General features: G+C 38.5%; 1 protein-coding gene across 1 annotated transcript in view; it reads left to right on the top strand.

Moving 5' to 3' along the window:
- GRTP1 (growth hormone regulated TBC protein 1) overlaps positions 1–19,159 on the top strand; it is a 31,665-nt gene that overhangs the window by 5,769 nt on the left and 6,737 nt on the right. The window contains exons 3-5 of the mRNA XM_015819326.1: positions 671–829; positions 7,264–7,388; positions 11,240–11,336. Coding sequence (XP_015674812.1) covers positions 671–829; positions 7,264–7,388; positions 11,240–11,336 — 381 coding nt within the window. The remainder of the gene's footprint in view (positions 1–670; positions 830–7,263; positions 7,389–11,239; positions 11,337–19,159) is intronic.

The following is a 19,159-nucleotide window of genomic DNA, read 5'->3' on the forward strand; positions in this document are numbered from 1 at the left end:
TGACAAATCCCTTAAACCACGGGTGTCAAACTTGCCGCGTCACATGATGTATCATGACGTATTGCAACTTTTTTCACATTGCCAGAGCTGGGGTGGGTGCGGCCTCTGCATGATGCAACTGGCCTGCAGGCCAGCAGTTTGACACCTCTGCCTTAAACGATGCACTGGGAAACTTTCCTCAGGACACCTACACTTAGCATAGCAGTTAAGAAGTTCCTTCTACATACAAGTATGTTATGATATAGATTGGCAATGTGTCTCTGTATACTCACAACACAGTGTGAGGTGGCAGAACTTGGTAGTTCGAGCTGATTAACTTCTGTAGACAAGATACCATGATAGCCTGGCCAATATTCTTTCTATTTTCCAAGTTGCTCTCATCTTTCGGGTTTTAGGCAGCTTCTTACAGGTGTTGCAAGAGGCCTGAAGTGACTCCAAAGTTACTGTGGTTATTGGTATGTCTCATCTTGAAGGACAATATGAAATTGTAATGTTGGAATGAAACATTAACAACATTGAATTCACCTTGATGTATGATAGTGCAAGACGGTCCTCTCTCTCCTCTGTTAATATGTTTAATATATTTTAATTATTTATAGCTTTAATTGTTGGGTATCATTATGGCATCATTTTGCATGTTAAAACGTGTATTTTAATTAATGTATTGCAGTTAAACGCTATATCAGAAAAGGCATTCCAAATGAGCACCGTGCCGAAGTCTGGATGGTAGTGAGTGGTGCTCAGTCTCATATGGATTACAACCCAGGCTACTACCAGAAATTATTGGAAGGAGACCATAACAGCAAACTTGTCGAAACTATTATGACAGGTTAGCTTCAAAATACATGTCTATACATTGTTTTGTATGTGTGTGTGTGTGTGTGTGTGTGTATTAGGATTTTGTTGTCCACATTTCCCTGCACAGATGTAATACCTATAAGTATGACCATCTTCTTGCATTGTGGAGGTGCATGAAATAAATAATTATTGTTTTGCACAGAAACAATGGTTTTTTATGTCAATTAAAACATTATCTTAAGAATCACTGAATTATTTCTCCTTGTCTCTCACTACCTGTCAGAAAAAATTGGCAGATATGTTACCGTTAATCTAGTACTAATTCTAATATAAAGCTCTTAAGTTTTAGTTCCTGCAAGTTTAGAATTCTGTGATAAATTTTCCATTAACTTGCTGCAACTTAATTTTTCTAAATTAGTTATGGGAAGATGAGAGGTAGTCCTAGAGCAGACATGTTAAACACAAGGCCCGGGGGCCGGATGTGGCCCGCAAAGTGGTTTCATGTGGCCCGCGAAGCCATCCTGAAAACAGTGAGGGAACGGCCCCCGCTGCCTTGGCCCAGGCCCAGGCCGGCCGGGAGCCAATATACAATTTTGTGGTGGCCATCTATGCTGAAACACATTCAGTCTTAGCTCCACAAGGCTGTCTGGAAACAGTGAGGAACCAGGAGAACCTTGAGCAGCAGCCTTGAGGAAGTGGGGCTGGGCTTGGTGCCGCGGGTGCTCAAGGGCCAGGCTGGGCATTTGACCTCTGCAGCCCACACCACCAACCCCCCCCCCCGCATGGCCTGAGAGGAACAGTGAGGCTCCTCCAGTGGACCATGCCTTGGCACTTACCCTGGTCCCACTCCCTTCTGCCAGAGACCCTCAGATCTGTCCCACTCCTGCCCAGGCCCCCACAGTCCCCCTTGACACGAACGATGTAGTCTGGCCACGCCCACCCAGTAGGTCACACCCACTCCATCCACACCCACCCAGTAGGCCGCACCCACCCTGGCCGCACCCACTTGGCCCACTGAGGGCAACCGCAATGCTGATGCGGCCCTCAATGAAATTGAGTTTGACACCCCTGTAGAGGAAGCTAAATAATGACTGAACAGTTCTACACTAGATTTTCCCAACTGTATCACAGTTGTGCTGGGATTGCGGTTCTAAAAATGTCCACAATGGGAGAGTGTAAAATTCCAACAAATCTAGACAACACTGTGTTTGAGAAGACTGTTTGAAAACAAGTGAAGCTGCTTTTCTGCGACTGCCTTTATATCATTGCATAGAAGTCTTCCTTCACCTTGTGCCCACTGGCTATTTTGGGCTGCAGCCTCTGACCCAGTTCAGCTGGTGGAAGTTTTAAGCTCTGAAGGTCATTGAGGTGTGGAACACTAGAACTGAATGCTGAAATATGCTGAAATCTTTTACTCTATTTTTGTTTTTGCTGCTTTAGTTTGAAAATTAAATTGCTATTTTTTAAAAAATGAATAGTGTTTTTGGATTATCCTGATAGATTAATTTGGAGGAATTCATAGGAAATAAAGGTAATATTTCTCTGAATGTGATAAATGTTAATTGACATAAGCAAATTGATACAATGGTAGTAATGTAAAAAGATTTTCTGTTTACAAAGCAAGTGTCCTCAAGAAACAATTAAGATTATTACTATTCGAGGCTTTTTTAACCAGCATTTTACAGTGTGGTTGGAATAGATATTTGTTGAAGCAGCTGAAGCAAGTCCTAACAAGGCTGAGCTAATGTTAAAAACATACAAGGAGAAGAACTACAGGCAAAAACTGAGTTATCAGAAAGTAATGGTCTAGAATGTAAATAGTCACATGCAGGTTCCTGGAAATGTGCCAACTGGCTCATGAGCAAGAAAAAGAACTACAGGTAGTCCTCGACTTACAACAGTTCATTTAGTGACCATTCAAAGTTAAAACAGCACTGAAAAAAGTGTCTTATAACAATTTTTCACATTTATGACCGTTGCAGCATCCCCATGGTCATGTGATCAAGATTCAGACGCTTGGCAACTGACTCATACTTATGCCGGTTGCAGTGTTGAGAAAATGTGACGAGAAAAGTTGTATAATGGGACAAAACTTACTTAACAAATGTCTAATTTAGTAACATAAATTTTGGGCTCAATTGTAGTCATAAGTTGAGGACTACCTGTAATCAGAAGGAAAAAGGCCTGGATACATATAGCATGAGAATTTGATATCCCAAAGAGAAGATATTTTTGCCAATAAGAAAGGGCAAGATACAATGAACAGGTGGAGAAAGTAAATAAAGAATTTTGTTAGAAAGTTTGAAGGACAGTAAACAAAGATAGGTTTCCCACAACAAGACTTCCCCAGAATGGTTATTCTGAAATGTAACATAGTATATATGCCCTAGTTTAAAAGGGAATGGGTGAAAAAAAAATCAAGTATTTGAAGCTGACCAACTTAAGAGATTCCCTGTGCAATGATGGGAAAGCTCATACAACAAAACCTATCCTGCCTCGATGTCCCCCTAGTTACTCAAAGGGTATTGGTATCAGAGTGAATGTAGACTGAGTAACAAATAAGGTTGTTTAAGATTATAAGATACAGGTAGCCCTTGACTTACAACAGTTCACTTAGTGAACAGTTCAAAGTTACAACATCATTGAAAAAAATGACTTATGACCATTATGCAGCATCCACATGATCATGTGATCAAAGCTTGGATGCTTGGCAACTGACTCATATTTATGATGGTTGCAGTGTCCCGGGGTTATGTGATCAGCTTTTGCGACCTTCTCACAAGCAAAGTCAATGGGAAAGCCAGATTCACTTAACTGTATTACTAATTTAACAAGTGCAGTGATTCACTTAATAACTGTGGCAAGAAAGGTTGTAAAATGGAGCAAAATTCACTTAACAAATGTCTCACTTAGCAAAATAAATTTTGGGCTCAATTGTGGTCGTAAGTCGAAGACTACCTGTGTTTTTCTCCAGTTTCGGTTTATGTATTTTTTAGGGATGCAGGTAGTCTTTGACTTTGACTTATGACCATAATTGAGTCTGGAATTACAATCATAAGTTCCAAAGATGCTTTTTTCAGGAGGCAACTGGACTTTCTTGCTTTTTTTTTGAAGATGTTTCGCTTCTCATCCAGGAAGCTTCTTCAGCTCTGACTAGATGGTGGGGAGTGGAAGGATTTATATTGCTTACAGACAGAAGCAATATAAATCCTTCCACTCCCCACCATCTAGTCCAAGGGTTCTCAACCTTGGCAACTTTAAGACTTGTGGACTTTAACTCCCAGAATTCCTCAGCCAGCAAAGCTGGCTGAGGAATTCTGGGAGTTGAAGTCCACAAGTCTTAAAGTTGCCAAGGTTGAGGACCTCTGATCTAGTCAGAGCTGAAGAAGCTTCTTGGATGAGAAGCCAATGTCTTCAAAGAAAAAAACAAGAAAGTCCAGTTACCTCCTGAAAAAAGTACCTGTGGGCCAACCATACCTGTATGACTGAGAATCTCCACAGACAATCATAAGATGTCAAGCGGGTCATCATGTGACTGACCCGAATTTGAGTTTTTTTCCCAGTGGTTGTTAAGCAAATCTGCAGTTGTTAAGTGAACCGATTGTCCCAAATGGGCATTTTTTGTCAGAAATGGGAAATAAATGCCAATTTCTGGCAAAAGATATTGTAAATTGCAATCATGTGACTTAGGATGCTGCAAATGGCCATAAATGTGGGTTGGTTACCAATTACATGACTATAGTGGGGGGGGGGGAGCCATCATAACTTAGAACCCAGGTTGTAAGTTCCTTGTTTGGATCTGTGATAGCTTTAAATGGTTGCTAAGTGACCAGTCAGGTTGAGGACTGCCTGTACCTAACTTTTATAGCAATAAAAATGTTTTTTTTGCAATCTTATCCAACAGAATAACTCCTTATCCAACAGTGACCATGCAGTGCTGCTCTAGAGAAAAAATAAGACTAAACCTCAATAGTATAACATTATCCATATAGCCATGTACAGGTAGTCCTTGACGTATGACCACATTGGAGCCCAAAATTTCTGGTGCTAAGCAAGGCAGTTGAATCATGCCCCATTTTACAACCTTTTTGTCACCATTATTAAGTGAATCACTACAGTTAAGTGAATCATGCAGTACTTAAGCGAATTTGGCTTCTTCCATTGACTTTGCTTATCAGATGCTCCCTAAGAAGGTTGCAGATGACAGTCCCAGGACTCCAGGATGCAGCAGCCATCATACATGTCAGTTACCAAGTGCCCAAATTTTGATGGGGATGCTTCAAAGGTTGTAAGTGTGAGAACTGGTCATAAGTCACATTTTCAGTGCCATTCTAACTTTGAACAGTCACTAAATGAATGATTATAAGTCAAGGACTGCATCTATAGTGCTTCCTGGCTGTTCTAAGTAAAATCCTAAAAGCAGTGTCATTTAGCCATATAACTAACATTGCATAAGTATGCAGTAACATATAAGTCTTTAAGCATCTCTACAAGCACCACTGCTACCTATACCAACCACTCTATCCTGCAGGGTTCTCTGGATCAGTTTCAGTGCCTGCTAATTTAAAATTCATGTCTTTATTAAAGGGGGAGTTGGAATACTAAATAGGACTCCAATTTGGTCACACTCAAGACAAACCTATTTTACTGAAAACTGGGCATGCCCAGAAATGCAGACAGGAGGAAGAGCATGATGGGAAATTCTTGATACTTTAAGCCAAAATGTATTACTTAATTATCATATTTTAGCTGTCCCTTCTACCCCTTCAAATATAGCTATATATTCATACACATTCTTGTATGTGTCTTTGTGGCTCTTCTGAGTCTTGCGAGAAGAGAACGTCATCATCTTAAGTGATTTAAATAGGCACTACTGATTTTTATTCCATATTTATTCCATCCAGTCTGGTTTGTGAATTACTTCTTCAAGGCAGGCTGAGAAAAGGCTAGGGCTAGGCGATATTGTATTGCCTTGTCGTACACACCTCGTTCTATGTTGATTTCCACTTTAAGGTCATTAAGGCAAATTGTTGCCATTGTTTTTTTCATATAGTTATTGTAGTAAGTTTATGTAAGCAGTGTTTATGCGTTGGTTGAATAATGCCTTAATTTGCATGCTGGAATACTGAGACACATACAACAGGAGAACCATTTGGCTTAAAAATAAACCTAAAAAAGAACCAGGTTATGTTGAATAAATTCACCAAAGAAAGAAAAAAAATTATATCTGGAGAAAAACTAGACATATACAGATATACAGACTACATATACAGATCCTTGGCCAACGGATCTCAATGCAAGGTGATACAATAAAGGAAATTGAATGGCGTGTTAAATGTAGTTGGCAGGCATTTGGCAAGCTAAGCATAATTTTCAAGAACAGCCTCCCCCGATGTCTGAAGAGAAAGGTTTTCGATCCGTGTGTGCTACCTGCTCTAACATATGCCGGTGAAACATGGACACTAACCTCACAATGGATACAAAAGCTATGAGTGGCGCAAAGAGCCATGGAAAGATACGTGCTCGGCATTACAAGACAAGATAGAAAGACCCACAGATGGATTAGAGAACAAACGAAAGTATACAATATCATCAAGAGAGTAAAAGAATTGAAATGGAAATGGGCTGGTCACATAGCAAGAAGAACTGATGGCAGATGGACCAAGGCAGTCACAGAATGGATCCCACTTGATAAAAGCATCCATAAAAGAGACCTAAAACAAGATGGATTGACGATATCAGCAAGTATTGTGGGCCCAGTTGGCAAAAGAAAGTTCAGGACCATATTGGTTGGCAACATGAGGAAGAGGCCTTCATCCTGCAGTGGACAGAAAATGGCTAAAATGATGATGATGATGATGATGATGATGATGATGATGATGATGATTCATACAAGTTAGTCTTTGCTCACAGTTCTTAGGAGTGATATATTTCTTAAAGCTAGTGTGATTGCAAGGAAATAAATTTTACTGAACTCATTGGAAATTATCTTTAAATAACTTTGAACAGGTCAGAGCAACATGTCAGTTTAATAGAGGCAGGTTTCTCAGTCTTTTAATTTCATATATATATTCTTTTGGCTGGTTTTTGTATTTAAGGATGCGGCAGTAAAAGTAATTAAACCTTAGTCTTAAAAAATTATTGAGAAACTTACATTTTTATAATATAATTCTATGATTCTTTTTACTTATTTGAAGTTAAATTCTCTTGGGTTCAAGAATTATTCATTAGGATGCATCTAGAAGTGCAATCTGGCGAGAAATGATGGATTTTGTAGGATGAAAGAAAAACATAAATGTTTGATGTAGGTTTTTGTTTTTGAGCAAAATATTATCTATGTTATCATTTGTTTTAATCATAATTTCATGAGTAATTTATGGGAGCTCAATTTGGTTCAGTTCCCAAAACTTTGTTCCATAGATTAATTTTTAACATGTTTAACATGTTTCCTTTTTCAAATTATAGACATAAATAGAACATTTCCAGATAATATAAAGTTCCGCAAAACTGCTGTTCCCTGTTTACAGAAAACACTCTACAATGTATTAGTAGCATATGGGCACCACAACCCATCTGTGGGCTACTGCCAGGTATGTAATACTAAAAAATAAATATCTTACTTTTGAAGTAGAAAATAATAGCAAACAAACTTCATATCATTAAATTTTACTCCTGTAGTGTCTTGAATGCTACTTGTATTTCAGTAGCTTAAGACATGCAATCTAGTTGTTTTCCATTTGAACCTCTTTGGAATTGCTTTGGAGATTGGTATTGAGCACCTCCTAACCAGCATTGGATCTGGGTTTAAGAAGAAGTACTGTGCCACATATGTGTCAGGACCTATAAACACTCTGTTACAGGTGACAGGAAACAAGTGAGAATGTACAAAGGAGAAGGGCACCATCAGCATGTCACTGAGAATGTATTCTAAGCCTTTTATCCTATTTCCTACTGCTTTTGATTATATTTAAGCTAAACTCAATCATTTGGAACAAATCTTATTGGTTAAGTTCATACTCTGTCCTAAGTAATAAACCATGATTGAGTAACCCACAAACATCGAGTGTATAATGTGCTAAGAGTAACCAGATCAAGTATGTTATAATTAAATATGATATTTGACAGATTTCAAAGGAATGGATTTTATCAAATCAAGATTGCAAACTAGGCTTTCAAGCAAGACCTTTTAATGATTAGGATGAGAGCCAGTTTGGTATAATGTTAAGGCACCAGGCTAGAAAACAAGAGACCATGAGTTCAACTTCTGTCTTATCTATGAAAGCCACCTGGGTGACCTTGGACCAGTAACTCTCTCTCAGCCCAACTCACCTCACAAGGTTGTTGTGGAGAAAATAGGAAAAGGAAGGTGTGTTGGATATGTTTACTGCCTTATTTGTTAAAATAATAAAAGGATATGAATGGATGGATGGATGGCATTTTGGGTCTCAGCACTGAAAAGCATCTTGAGATTAAGAACCATCTTTTTGGTGCAGCAAGTAAATTTCTTCTCTAAAAATTCAGATTCCACAAACAGGACTCTTCCATTGGGGTTAATCAAAAGGATTTTAAGAGCTTATAAATATTATTGAGGAGGGGCATGGATACCTGTGCTATACCATTTGATGATTGTAAGTCTGTTGAATGGGACTAGTCACATGACTACTATGACTTTACATACATATGTTCCTTGCACCAGTGGAGTTGCTTCCTTGTTGTTTCAGTAGAAAAGAATCTGGCTAAACATAGTTTTAGAGCAGCCTTTCCCAATTGATGTTCTTTAGCATAGTCTTGTAAGTTGGGGCTATGATATGCAGTATTCCTAGCCAGTATTATCAGTTTGAATATCAGTTCATCCAGCAGAACCAGTATAGCAAAGAATAGATCTAGGTTCTCCACCTGCCCAGGTGAGCCATTCCTCTTTCTCTCATTGGTGAAGCTTAATGGAATAATATTCTTCTTTTCCAAAATGCCCCCACAAGTAACATACATTTTCCCTGAAGGAGGGTATGAGGGGCAATCTGTAGAGGCTTGACAAAGCCAATTGAGGTGGAGAACCAACATTCTGTGCATGAAACATTTCCTCTGTTTAGGATGCAACAGGAAGGCAATTCTCCATACCAAGAAACTAGTTGACCTGTACATTCTCCCATTAAGAAAGTGCTGACAGGTATTTTAAGTGGAATACTTGCATGAATGACTGACAGTTCTTGATTGCCTTGCACTTTCCTCAAAGGAAGGCAGAACACATGAAAAAAGGATTGTTCATAAGAGTGTTTTTCTAGAGTGTCTATAGAAACTAACTCTGGTAGATATGGAAGTAGGAAAGGATTTGTCTTAAAACCATACTGCCAAGGGGAGCTGGTCTGGTAGTCCAAATTAGGCTTGTTAACAGAAAAATAATATCAAATTATAGAATAGAATTATTAGAATTAGAATTAGAATTAGAATTTGTCTCAGGTGCATAAACTCTTAGTGTACATACAAGCAACAAGTGATAAATCATGATTATAATCATAAAATACATTCATCATAAATCATAAGATACAATACTTACTGATGGTCATATGATACTAAATAAGCAGTCAACATAAATCATACTAGTATACTAAATAAAACAATTAATATAAATTGTAAGATATAAGCAACAAAGTTATAGTCATAAGAAGATAAGGAATAGGTAATAGGAAGGATAAGAAGTATAATAGTAATAAAGCCCTACTAGGTAGTTTGACAGTATTGTGGGAATTAGTTGTTTAGCAGAGTGATGGCATGGGGGTTGGGGGGAACTGTCTAGTTGTTTTGGCATGCAATGCTCATCTTGAGAGAAGAAGTTGAAACAGTTTATCTCCAGGATGTGAGGGGTCTATCCCTGTCCTAGAATAACTATCATGAATTCATTATACCATCAAATAATTTCAGTAGATGGTGACTTCAGAATACATCCACTGATTTCCAAAATATTTGGCAAATCAGTGCATCATTTAAAGGAATTCTGACAATTAGATGCTTTAGACAAGTTGGAGAATAACTACCATGAATTCATTTTACCATCAAATAATTTCAGTAGATGGTGACTTTAGCTTTGGAACATGCTGCTGTTATATTCTTCAAAATACATCCACTGTTTCCCAAAATATTTGACAAATCAGTGCATCAGTAGAGGAATTCTGACAATTATGTGCTTTAGAGCAGTTGAAGTTTTTCAACTGGATAAAATATGTTGAACATTGCAAGTGGCAGATTGTTCCAAGTACATAGACCTTTCAGAAGCAGTAGAATATATGTGATTCTGTGTAATTTAAGTTTATATTTCAGGAATTGTTAATTAGTTACCAGTACAAAAATGTTAATGTGACTGACAGCTAACCTATTTCAGAGACTCTCGCAGTGAGCATTCCTTTAAAAGAAATTGGACAAGCTTGCTTTGTTGTTTTCTGCAACAGTACTGGCGTGCATGGTTAATAAATGCACTTGCTCTTTAAACAGCCTCTGAGGGGTAGACCTTTGTAGTTCCTGCAACCAAATGCCAAATAGTCACCATGGTTGCTATTGTCAAGCAAACTAGCAGCACAACTGGAGGGCAAAATAACCCAACCACATGGAACGCTTTTTATACTGGTTGTTGGCTTTTCATAGATTAGAAAGAGGAGGTGGGGGAGAAGGGAGGCACTTTTTGAAGAAAGCCAATGTCATATCAACAGATGGTTATAAAGTTTTGGAAACTTAGAACAGCTGATTCTATTTGAATGACCTGAAATGTACTATAAAATAATATTGCCACTTTGATCTTTTTGTCTTGTTTGAATCTAAGCTGGCATTATTTATAAAATTAAAAGTATAATCTTGCTGCTTTTGAATTGACTGGAAAGATCAAGAACAGTTAGTGAAACAAAAGCTAAGAGAATTAAAAAGACAATGAGAAGCTGGAGATGCATTGAAATTAAATCTAAATTAATGCAAGTGATATTCTTCCTGAATATTTTAAAACTTACAGCTTACACATTTAACACTTCAAAAGCTACAGCATTAGTCAGCTTTGTTGCAAAGTAATTTTTGATTTGCAAACATGCTTAAGTATATTGAAAATATCTATTGGCATAGACACCGGTCTATAAGCTCGTAATAGGGCAAAGGCAAATTTTATACTGACAGCAGAGTCATTTTTTAAATTATCCCAGATCAGTTTCCTTTCTCGTTTATGTCAGATTAACCACCTTTCTCGTTTATGTCAGATTAACCATCTGGACTAATTTTTCATCAAAGCCTTGCAGCCCCACCCCCAAAGTGCTTCTATTGGATATGTGAGCAGAAGAAAGAATAAAGAATTCCTGTACTGCTTAACCAATGAGAAATAAAAAATGTTTTGCTTTTTTCTCTTTATTTCATTCTTTTGACTCCCTCTTTTGACATGAAAAAAATAAGAAATTCATATTTATTTCAGGGCATGAATTTCATAGCTGGATACTTGATTCTTATTACAAGGAATGAGGAGGAATCATTTTGGTTATTAGATGCCCTCATCGGCCGAATATTACCTGGTATGTTTGAATCTCACCTTACAATTCATTTCCTATGTTCTGAGATTCCAGAAGTCTAAATATATATGATGTACAATCAGTAATGCATTGAGAATTTATTCATTTTACACAAATAGCACATTCATGTCAGAAATTGCAAATTACTGCATGTGTTTCTTAAGTTGATGTTTACCTATATGCAAAATAAATATATGATGTTGTTTGCATCTTGTGATCAAATTTTTTTAAAAGGAGAATGTTTCCAGTGTAACTTTGCTCTGCATCGGGAAATGGAATGTATTTAGACAAGCTTTATCTGGTTATGTGGACTTTCATCTGCAGTCCATTCTCGGCTGATATTTTGCTATTTTTATGAGAAATGATTTGAAAAAAACTGACCTAAACCAGAGCTGCTCTTCTAAAAGCGTAAAGATATTTGTATACAGTAATTGTTAAAATAGGTCACCTGGCGTTCTTAGTGGATCTAGTAGCTTTAAAATAGCTTTTCATATACCAGACTGCTAGATAAAGCATTAGGTGTTCTAAATATATTGATGACTGTAGCTTAACTACTAAAAACAATGATTCAAAACAGTGCTTGGAAGCCAATGTATTTTTTTAAATAGCCAATATTGATAGATTATGTTGGACTATTTGCAAAATAGTTTACTCAAAGAACATAAAAGCCTTTGCTCTGAGGAAGATCATTAGCTTGACTTGAAGTCTTTTAATTTGGAATAGCTGTCCTTGTTCTCTACATCAGACCTGGGCATTTTACTCCCAGAATTCCCCTGCTAAGTTGGCCACTGCTGGGAATTATGAAGTTGATATCCACATATATAAAAGTTGTCCAAGAGTGGGGAAATCTGTTGTACACCACAACTTTTTGAAACACAGTATAGGCTCATTGATCTGCTTATATATATATCTGATAAAGTGATGCTGCTTTTCTTATTACTAATTCATTCCCATAGTACTGTCAAAGTAAGGAGGAATTTTTTTGGATGGCAGCATAAAATAGTATTTGGATAAGCTATCTGATGTCTTTCAGATGGAAGACATAAAATCCTTTATGACTTATTTAGTAAAAAATATCACATTCAACAGGATGAGGAATGATACACTGCACAGAATGTTATACTTCATCCTTAGAATCTAATCTACTCATAAAGTTGATGAGGTAGGTGTTTGCATGAATAAGCTTGGAGCGAATGTGAAAAATTAGATGGAGTCTATATTTCTATATACTGTGAATCTATTACATTTAAAGTAAACATGAAATGGAATATAGATATTGCAGAACTAAGCTGATTATATTACACTAGCTGTACCCGGCTACGTGTTGCTGTGGCTCAGACAGGTTAAATGTTTTTACCTGTCACAGGTGTGACATCTATATAATAGTAGGTATATAAAAACACGCGCGTATTCGAATGCAACGTTGTGTCAAAATTTCAAAGCAATCGGTGAAGAACTTTTGGAGATTTAAGATTTTGAACAAACGAACATTTACATTTTTATTTATATAGATTAAGAAAAATATTCAGTATTGGTTAACTATTAACTATGTGTCCAAAATAATTCAATTATTCCTATTTAATTTATTAGCTGCTTTCAGAAGCTACCACTAACAGTTTGACCATCACAAGAATCACCTTTGTATCTCTTGTCTGGTGGCAAAAATGTATATTTGAAATTAAATCTGTTTGATACATTTTTTAAATAAACCAGATTAAATCCTTGTGAACTATTACATAAAAAATACAGATTATTAAAAATTAGCTCCATTGATCCAGTTTTGATATTGAAAGAATTAAATCTTTGTAGGATAGAAATCCTTTCAAATCTATATTCCAACACATGTGATGATGGGATATTTAATCTAGTCTTAATAAAAGTAATTTGATGCTTATTATGGTCATTTGGAACTGATGCCAAAATTCCATTATAAGATGGATAAATTAATTTTGTTTATTTAGCTCCTGCATGGAGATGTTCCATAATCTCTGCTTAGTCCATATTGAGAAAGAATTAAAGGAAAAAATGCATATATATATATGCATGTACCTGGGTTGAAGAGAGGAGTGTATGTATGTGTTAAAGCAACATAATTAACTGTCAAGCATGGGGATGTATAGACTAAAATGCATAAATTGAGGAATAACTACTTTTGATTGATTATGTGCCATCAAATTGATGTTGGATCTTAGCAACTACATACTGTAGATAGTTTTTCTAGGATACTTTCCCTAACCTGGCCCATCATGTCTTCTAGCTGTGTGCCAATCTCTTCTGTAATGAAGTCCATTCACCTTGCTGTGAGTTAGCCTTTCTTCCCGTCTTTCCTTCCATCTTCTTGGTATTATAGACTTCAGAAAAAAATTAAGTCTTTGCATAATATGTCTAAACTATTATAATTTCAATCCAGGTATTTGTGCCTTTAGTGAGTACTGTATGTTGATTTGTTCAGTGATCCATGAGTTGGTTTTATTGATTATCCATGATATTTTTTTACATCATCAATATTAAAAAAACATTAATACTTTTTATGTCCTGCTTCTTTAATGTTCACTTCCACAGAGAGTATAAGGAAAACCAGTTCTTCCACAGTTCTCATCGTCATAGGTGTAGACACATCCCAGCATCTGAATATCTTTTTCAAGATTGCAATTCTACCAAGTACTAGTCTCTGGTATATTTCTTCACTGCTTGTTCCTTTACTATTGGTAATTGCTCCTAAAAAGAGAGAAGCTACCTACCACTTCAATATTTTCATTGTCAGTCCCTGTTGTCATGAGTTTGGTTGTCTTTATATTTAATCTTATTACCACTTTTTCACTCTGCTCTTTGACTTTCATTATTATCTTTGCATTTGTATTTTCAGCTAAAGGGGTAGTATTTTTATCATAGCACAGTTTACTGATGTTTCATCCTCCAATTTTTAAAACATGCATATCTTCTTTCAATTCAGTATCCCTTAATATCCAGTCCATTTTGCCATGTTCCACCTAGACTGTGACTTCCTCACCTGTGTATAGGTTTTGCATGAGGGCAATGAGAGATTCTGGGCTTTCCATTTTTTCTAAATACCGTATTTTCCCCAAAATAAGACTGTGTCTTATATTAATTATTGCTCCAAAAGACCCATTAGGGCTTATTTTCAGGTGATGTCTTATTTTTTTCATGTGCAACAGACATATCAAACAGAAGGCCCGTGGGCCGCATATGGCCCACAATGGGCCCATATCTGACTGATGGGGCCACCCCAGAGATGGTGAGGGACTGGCTCCCACCACCCCAGCCCAGCCAGGAGCCCCCCAGGGCACACAGGAGGCAGCGAGCACGCAGGGGCCGACTGTGTCCAGCAGTAGCTGCAGCCTGCTAGCCCCTTGGCCAGTGCACTTTGGGATTGCGCAGCTCATACAGCGCAGGTGAGTCCGAGCACTGTGACTGCTGGGCTGGCCCTCCAAGCAACATATGGAGGCAGAGGCGTAGAGGGGGCAATCCACTCACTCCGTCCCATCATCTGCCTTTGTTTGCCTGTGGCCGCCATGGGGCAAGCAGCCGCATGGCTTATTCAGCGGGCCAGATCGCATGCCTCCTGCGGTGCCTCTGCATCCACCTGCTTTTGGTGCCACCACCGCAAGATGAGGCATGTGGCAGGGTGACGTTGGCACCATTCCACAGCCCCTGAGCACTTGGCTCCCACCATCCAACCTCATTCTCCAGCTCCACCGCAAATGCGGGACAAGCTCCCACCCGCTGTCCCACCCACAATAGCCCCAGCAAACGGGAAGGGCAAGGAGCTCTGGTCCCCAAGAGGCAGCCAGGACTTCCCTTCCTGCTCCTTCCCACTCAAGCCCAGCCCCGGAGCTGCCCCACACGCCCTGGATCCACGCACCTTGGGGCCCTGTAGGCAGGCCAACCCCGCCCTGCCACCTGCCTTGCCTTGCCTCGTGGTGACATCCAGCAGGAGCCCCACTGCCCCTCAGCCCCCCCGTAGCCTGGGAAACCCAGCCCAGGCAAAGAGAGCAAGCACAGCAGCAGCAGCCTTGAGGAGGAGGCAAGTGCAACCAGATGCCCCTTCGGGGAAACGGGGTCGGGCTGCAGGGTCCTAGTGCCCCGGGAGCTCATGGGCTGGGCCAGAGCCTCAGGCAGCCGACACTACCATCTGCCCCCCCATGTGGCCCAAGAGGATTGGCACAGCTCCTCTGGTGGATCAGGCCTGGCGCCCGCCCCGGTCCCGCCCCCTTCGCCAGAAACCCCTGCATCCCCCCCAGCCCTGCCCAGGCACCCCCACAGGGCCCCCTGACACAAGTGACATCAACCTGGCCATGCCCCCCTGGGCAACCACAATACTGCTGGGGCCCTCTGGCTGACTATCTTAACTGGGGCTTATTTTGAGGTAGGGCTTATATTACGACCATCCTAAAAAATCATGCTAGGGCTTATTTTCTGGTTGGGTCTTAGTTTGGGGAAAACATGGCATATTCCACAACATGATATGATTGACACAACCACATAACTTTCTATAATCTATGAAGCACCCATCAATTTGGCTTTGAATAATGTTTTTTATTCCTTAGCCTTTTCTAAACCCTCTTGAACAACTGTAACTCTCATTCCAAGCAGGGCTCTAATTTACATTGGATGATCCTAAGCACTATTTTGCTTGCATGTGAAGAAAATCTTTTCTTCTGCATCAGTGATTGAAATACAAACTTGGATGAATAAGATAAGATAAGATAACCTTTATTGTCATTTTTATACTGTGGGCACAATGGCACACATCAAAAATGAAATTTAGTTGCCCGCTCTCAAAGTGAAACATATACATGACACACACCTAAACATACTATGAACAACGTATATATAGACCCACACCCCTACATATACGTAGCAAATAAATATTAAATATTGTCCATCTTGAATATATAACGGAAGGAGGAAGCTTGAGAGTTCGCAAGGTTAATGCTGTATGGAATGAAACTCTGGCTGAATCCGGATGTTCTGCTTCGGATACCACGAAGCCTCCTCCCAGAAGGTAACAAGGAAAACAGGTCGTGAAGAGGATGTGTAGTGTCCCAGATAATCTTACGGACCCTGCTCAAGCAACGCTTCTGTGCTATGTCCTGGATGGGAGAGAGGGAACTGCCAATGATCTTTTCGGCCATTCTCACCACTCTCTGCACCGCCTTCCTGCCAAGATCTGTTCTTGCCATAGGCATCCTGTATATGAAAGTACACCTGTTCTTTGTTTTTCATGTCCTGAGTAATAGTATGATTTTTCTGACTAAAAGTTTCTTATTTCAGTCCATTTCAATTCACTGATGCCCATGATATCAACCTTTAGTCGATTCGTTTCATCTTCTGCTATGTTGAGTTTTGCCATGTTTATGCGTCATACATTTCAGGTTTCTACAGGTAATCCTTGACTTATGGCCACTACTGGGAACTTCCTTCACTAAGCAATGCAATTGTTTAGTGAGTCACTGAACAACTGTTTTACAACCTTTTTTTGCTGGGGTCATTAGACAAATCAATGCAGTCATTAAGTGAATATGGCTTCTCCCATTGATTTTTGACTATTGACTCTCTGGGAATGTCATAAATGGAGATTATGTGACCCTGGGACACTGCAAGCCTTGTAAATACATGCTGGTTGCTAAGCACCTAAATGGCAACCTTATGATTATGAAGATACTATGATGGTCATAAGAATGAGAACCAGTTGTAAGTCACTTTTTCCAGCCTTGTCATAACTTTGAACGGTTTCTAAATGAATGATCCTAAGTTTTTATCTGTACTTTAATTTTGTCTTTGCAGCTTGGGTTTTTCTTTTTCTGCATGGCAGCATCAACAAGTAGACATTCCAAGGACTTTAGCCTAACCATGTCATAAAAATTCATATTCTGAAAGAATTTTTCTTCAGTAGTGTGCTGGGTGCCATCTGATTGCTGAGGCCTTTTATCTGGCACAATATCGTCAATCACTTTATATTGTTTATTCATATGATTTTCCTGATGAAATGCATTTCCTTTTCCTATGTAGTAAGAACTGATGCCATTGCCATTGTCACTGAAGTGATCACCTGTCCCAGCATCTCCCTATTTTGCTGCGGCCCAACATAGGTACCTGCTTGCTTGAGCTGGAGAGCTAGACCTTGGGTGACTCTGCTGGGATTATATACTTCTGACAAATATTGCTAGTGTTCTTCACTTAACTGTCCCAGGAATATGCCCACCCACCCATGAGGACAGCACACTAGGTGTTGGATGGGGATTCTGTACTTTGAGAAAGTCCGAACCTATAAAGGCAATGTTAATAAAATTTCCAAAGCACTTTCTTTAAAAAAGAAAAAAAAGCCCTCAACTATATTCAGAATAGGAAACTGACAACAAGGATGGATTAAAGGAGGATAGGAAAATAGAAATTGAATGCATTATTTCCTTTATCTTCACTTTTAGGACATAAAACAGATTTCTGAGCCAAAGCTGACTTTTCAGAATGTATGTCAGATGAATTGAGACAGATGAGAACAATTGAGAAATTGTTATAAAGTCATAAGTCATAAACTAAATGGATGAATTAAAAATAAGTATGCATATCCAGGTAATATCCAATCAGAAATTCTTCAAACCCTAATTATGAAATCGCTGGTCTTTTAAAAAAAATATAAAACTTTTATTTAACATTAATCTCCATTCTCAGGGCTTAAAAATAGCCATTGTGACCCAATTCATATAATGTCTTTGAGGATCAGTAAAGGAAATAATCCCATTAGAGATTAACATCTGTTTCAAGGAAAATAACTGAAAGGAATATTAAAGAGGAAACAAGTGAATATGCAGAATAATGAGATTTGCTAAAAAGCATGGCTTCTGCAAGGAGTCTTGTCTCACTAAACTTTCAAACATTTATAAGGGTATAGAAATTCAGGGAGATAAGGATTATCCAATTAATAATGTTCATGTGGGTTTAAAAAAGCCATTATCAAAATTCTTCATAAAGACTTCTAAGGAAACTGAGCTGCATGGAATAAGTACTTACCCAGATTGGCATCTGTTAAAAATAGGAAATGGTTGGAATAAAAGTTCGGTTCTCGTAGTGGGGAAAAGTGCATAATATAGAAAGTGGTGATTTGCAATTTTTAGATGATGTGGGATTCATTTTGGACTGTTAGGTGTCTGTGTTTGCTAACAATACCAAACTTCCAGATAGTGAAATCAAAAAACAATTGTGCAGAGCTCCAAAAAGATCTCTCCAAACTTAGATGGCCTTCTAAATGGCAAATGCAGTCAGGGTAAATAAGTAAAGCAATACATGTTGGTACACATACAAAATATCCACTTGTAATACATTAATGGGATATGAGCTGGTAATAAATGCTAATGAAGGGGACTTGAAATCACAGTTGACTGCTTGGTGAAAATATCAACCTTGAAACTGTTGTTGTTATGGGATAGGCAGATGTTGTTTGATAGTATAAAAGGAATTGTTGCAGGACATAAACTGTTCAATTGCAACTGAATTTTGCAATTGACTGATGATTTTGTCAATCACAGTGATGTTCAAGTGTTGTTACTATCATTATTATCCTAAATATGTAGTAGATTTGCAAATTATGGTGATATCACACTTAGAGTATTGTGCATAGTTCTGGTCACTGCATCTTAAGAAGAATACAATTTGACAGAGCTGAAAAAGATTGGGGGGAAAAGAAAACCAAAAATTATTGGAGACCTGAATATTTCTTCCTTGTAAAAGGAACAATTATCACTGGTGGTCGTGCTGAGTACTTTAGGGCTACACAGCCAACACTCAGAGGCAGTGTGAAATAACAC

This window comes from Protobothrops mucrosquamatus, unplaced genomic scaffold (genome assembly GCF_001527695.2).
Source record: "Protobothrops mucrosquamatus isolate PMUCROS unplaced genomic scaffold, P.Mucros_1.0 scaffold897, whole genome shotgun sequence".
Classification (NCBI taxonomy): Eukaryota; Metazoa; Chordata; class Lepidosauria; order Squamata; family Viperidae; genus Protobothrops; species Protobothrops mucrosquamatus.